A 4,052-nucleotide genomic window follows, 5' to 3' on the forward strand; every position below is an offset into this window, starting at 1 on the left:
CTACTGTTGTTGGTGCTGGCTCTTCTAGTCCTCCACCTGCTATTTATGTTAGATTTTTTTTCTTTTTTTTTTCACAATTGTCCATCCATCCCTGGGGAATTTCTTCAAGGAGGATAGCATACTAATAGAATGCCAGACGTCATTTCTGCATTTGTCCACCTGATAAAGAAACAGTACAAGTGAATCTCTACCAAGGAACATAGAATGCCAGATCAAGTCAGACTCCTTTCCTCTGCTGAGTCCATTTGTTGAATATCCCTTAGGTATCCAGAATAGATTATTGCAGCTGCTATTGTTCTTGGTGCTGGTGCTTCTAGTCCTCCACATGCTATTTGTTAGATTTTTTTTTCACAATTGTTCATCCATCCCTTGGAAATCTTCTTCAAGGAGGATAGCATACTAAAAGAATGTCAGACTTGTCTTTTCTGCATTTGTCCACATGATAAAGAAACAGTACAAGTGAATCTTTACCAGGGAACAAAGCATGCCAGATCAAGTCAGACTCCTTTCCTCTGCTGAGTCCATTTGTTGAATATCCCTTAGGTATCCAGAATAGATTATTACAGCTGCTACTGTTGTTGGTGCTGGCGGTTCTAGTCCTCCACATGCTATTTATGTTAGATTTTTTTTTTCACAGTTGTCCATCCATCCCTCGGAAATCTTCTTCAAATTGGACAACATACTAAAAGAATGTCAGACTTGTCTTTTCTGCATTTGTCCACCAGACAAAGAAACAGTACAGGTGAATCTTCATCAAGGAACAAAGCGTACTAGAGTAAGTCAGACTTCCCTCAGCTGAGTCCATTTCAGGATATCCCTAGGTATCCAGAATAGAATACTGCTGCTGCTACTGCTGCTTTTGGTTCTGCTTCTTCTTCTCCTCCGGTTGAGGGGGACAGAGCATATTAAAAGAAGTAAGACGTTTGTTCTGCATTTTTCCACCTGACGAAGAAACAGTAAAGATGAATCTTCATCAAGGAACAAAGCATACTAAAGAAAGTCAAACTTCTTCCAGATCTGTTTTAGATCTGGAAAGCCAAAATCCACAGTGGATTACCTCTTGGTGTCACAATGGGTCTTAGTCTACATGGCTTCCATACCCTAGTCCAATCCCTTATCTTTCACTATTCCAGTACAAAGGAAGCTTCACCAAGGGACACAGCATACTACAAGAAGTCAGACTTGTTTCTTCTGCATTGGTTCACCTGGCAAAGAAACAGTACAAGTGAGTCTTTGTCAAGGAACACTACATGCATAAACAACTGTTACTTCTTTCCTCTACTGAGTCCGTCTTAGAGATTATTTCCCTTTGACCTGGAAGGCCGGAATCCACCAAGGATTAGCTCTCTGTTAAAATGGGACTTAGTCCAAATGGCCTCCATACCCCAGTCCCGGTACTTCTGTTTCAGTATTCCAGTACAAAGGAAGCTCCTCCAAGGGACACAGCATACGAGAAGAAGTCAGACTTGTTTCTTCTACATTGGTTCACCTGGCAAAGAAACAGTACAAGTGAGCCTTTGTCAAGGAACCCTACATGCATAAACAACTGTTACTTCCCTCTGCTGAGTCCATCTTATAGATTATTTCCCTTTGATCTGGAAGGCCGAAACCACCTTGAATTTATTCTTTGTCTCAATGGCTCTTAGTCTACATGGCTTCCATACCCAGGTCCAGGCCCTTCTCTTCCACTATTTCAGTACAATGATTCACCAAGGGACACAACATACCAAAAGAAGCCAGAATTGTCTCTTCTGCATTGGTTCACCTGGCAAAGAAACAGTACAGGTGAATCTTTGTCAAGGAACACTGCATGCATAAACAACTGTTGCTTCTTCCCTCTGCTGAATCCATCTTGTAGATTTTTTTTTGGGGGGGGGGGGGGGGTTTAGATCTGGAAGGCCGAAATCCACAGTGGATTAACTCTGTGTCAAAATGGGTCTTAGTCTACATGGCTTCCATGCCCTAGTCCAGGCCCTTCTCTTCCACTATTCCAGTACAAAGAATGCTTCTCCAAGGGACACAGCATACTAGAATAAGCCAGACTTGTTTCTTCTGGATTGGTTTACCTGACAAAGAAACAGTACAAGTGAGTCTTTGTCAAGTAACACTACATGCATAAACAACTGTTACTTCTCTCTGCTGAGTCAATCTTGTAGATTATTTCCCTTTGATCTGGAAGGCCGGAATCCACCTTGGATTAACTGTGTCAAAATGGCTCTTAGTCTAGATGGCTTCCATGCCCAAGTCCAAGCCCTTCTGTTCTACTACTCTAGTTCAAAGGAATCTTTTCTAAGGGAATCCTGTTGGTATCGAGTGATTCTCTACCTAGATCTCACAATAAAAACGAATTTCCTGACAACAGTAAACTAAGACTAATAATTTACTCAAATCTGAAAAATACAAAAAGTTATTTCCACTACATATTTATTTTACCTTTTATTTTATATATACTGTATAATTTTTTTTTGTTTTCAAAGATTTTATTTTTTCTTTATTTTTTTTTATTTTTTTTTATTTTTTTTTCTTGGATACATATAAATATCTTTATTCAGTACTTACGAGGTATCCCTTAACATGGAATTTACTCTTACTGATACTGCTGCAGCCCATACTGAGGATCCCCATAATTAGGGTCTCCATACGGAGGATCCAAATATCCATATCCTGGATCCCCCCCAGGTCCATATCCTGGATCCCCCCCAGGTCCATATCCTGGATCCCCCCCAGGTCCATATCCTGGATCCCCCCCAGGTCCATATCCTGGATCTCCCCCAGGTCCATATCCTGGATCCCACCCAGGTCCATATCCTGGATCCCCCCCAGGTCCGTATCCTGGATCCCCCCCAGGTCCGTATCCTGGATCCCCACCAAGTCCATATCCTGGATCTCCCCCAAGTCCATATCCTGGATCCCCCCCAGGTCCATATCCTGGATCCCCCCCAGGTCCATATCCTGGATCCCCCCCAGGTCCATATCCTGGATCCCCACCAAGTTCATATCCTGGATCCCCACCAAGTTCATATCCTGGATCTCCCCCAAGTCCATATCCTGGACCCCCCCCAAGTCCATATCCTGGATCCCCATATCCATATCCTGGATCCCCATATCCATATCCTGGATCCTCATATCCATATCCTGGATAGCCATATCCATAAGGATCCCAGCCAAAGGGCGGCGGCACTTCTCTCGGTATCGGACGCACTTTGACATATGTATCATAGACTTCTCTTCTTTCCTGTCGCCCTTTCTCTTTTCTCCTTATGTTCTTTGGCAGATCTTGGCCCGGTCTTGACTTGTAACTTTCTTCTTTCACAAACTCTCCCAGAAGAGGGTCGAATATCATCGGGGTCGGGATCACAGTGGTTGCGGATGACGCACGATGTTTGACGATTATTGGAAAGAACATTTCCTTGAGAGCTAAAACCCCTTTCATTACTCCCAAAATCGTCTTCAAGTACTTGATGTTCAACACCAGAAGTTCAGACATTCTACTTATTTCAAGACTCAAATTCTCTAGATTTATCGATTCTTCATCTCCTTGTATCTCCTCCTCACTTTCCTTTTTTCCTGTCTCCTCCTTCTCTTCCCGTATCTCCTCTTCCTTCTTCATATGTTCTTCTCTTCTATTCTCTTTCTTCTTCTTATTAAATCTAATTTTCTTCTTCTTATTAAATCTAATTTTCTTCTTCTTCTCCTCTCCTCCTTCTGCCTCCTCCTCCTCCTCCTTTTTTTCTATTTCCTCTTGCATCTCCTCCTCCCTTTTCTCCTCTCCTGTCTCCTCCTCTTCCCCTATCTCTTCCTTCTTCATTTGTTCTTCTCTTCTTTCCTCTTTCTTCTTTTTATTCTTTTTCATTTTCTTCTTCTTCTTTTTTGCCTCCTTCTTTTTTTCTATTTCCTCTTGCATCTCCTTCTCCCTTTTCTCCTCTAATGTCTCCTCCTCTTCCTTATTCATATGTTCTTCTCTTCTCTCCTCTTTCTTCTTTTTATTCTTTTTCATTTTCTTCTTCTTTTTTGCCTCCTCCTTTTTTTCTATTTCCTCTTGTATCTCCTCC

At 42.1% G+C, this 4,052-nt stretch overlaps 1 protein-coding gene across 1 annotated transcript in view; it reads right to left on the reverse strand.

Annotated features, from left to right (window-relative positions):
- Positions 1-2,587: 2,587 nt before the first annotated feature.
- Positions 2,588-4,052, reverse strand: part of LOC137634710 (golgin subfamily A member 6-like protein 2) — a 2,163-nt gene continuing 698 nt past the window's right edge. Inside the window, exon 1 of the mRNA XM_068367201.1 lies at positions 2,588-4,052. This exon is cut by the window's right edge and continues 698 nt beyond it. Within this exon, the coding sequence (XP_068223302.1) occupies positions 2,588-4,052 (1,465 nt within the window).

Source organism: Palaemon carinicauda, chromosome 45 (assembly GCF_036898095.1).
Source record: "Palaemon carinicauda isolate YSFRI2023 chromosome 45, ASM3689809v2, whole genome shotgun sequence".
NCBI lineage: Eukaryota > Metazoa > Arthropoda > Malacostraca > Decapoda > Palaemonidae > Palaemon > Palaemon carinicauda.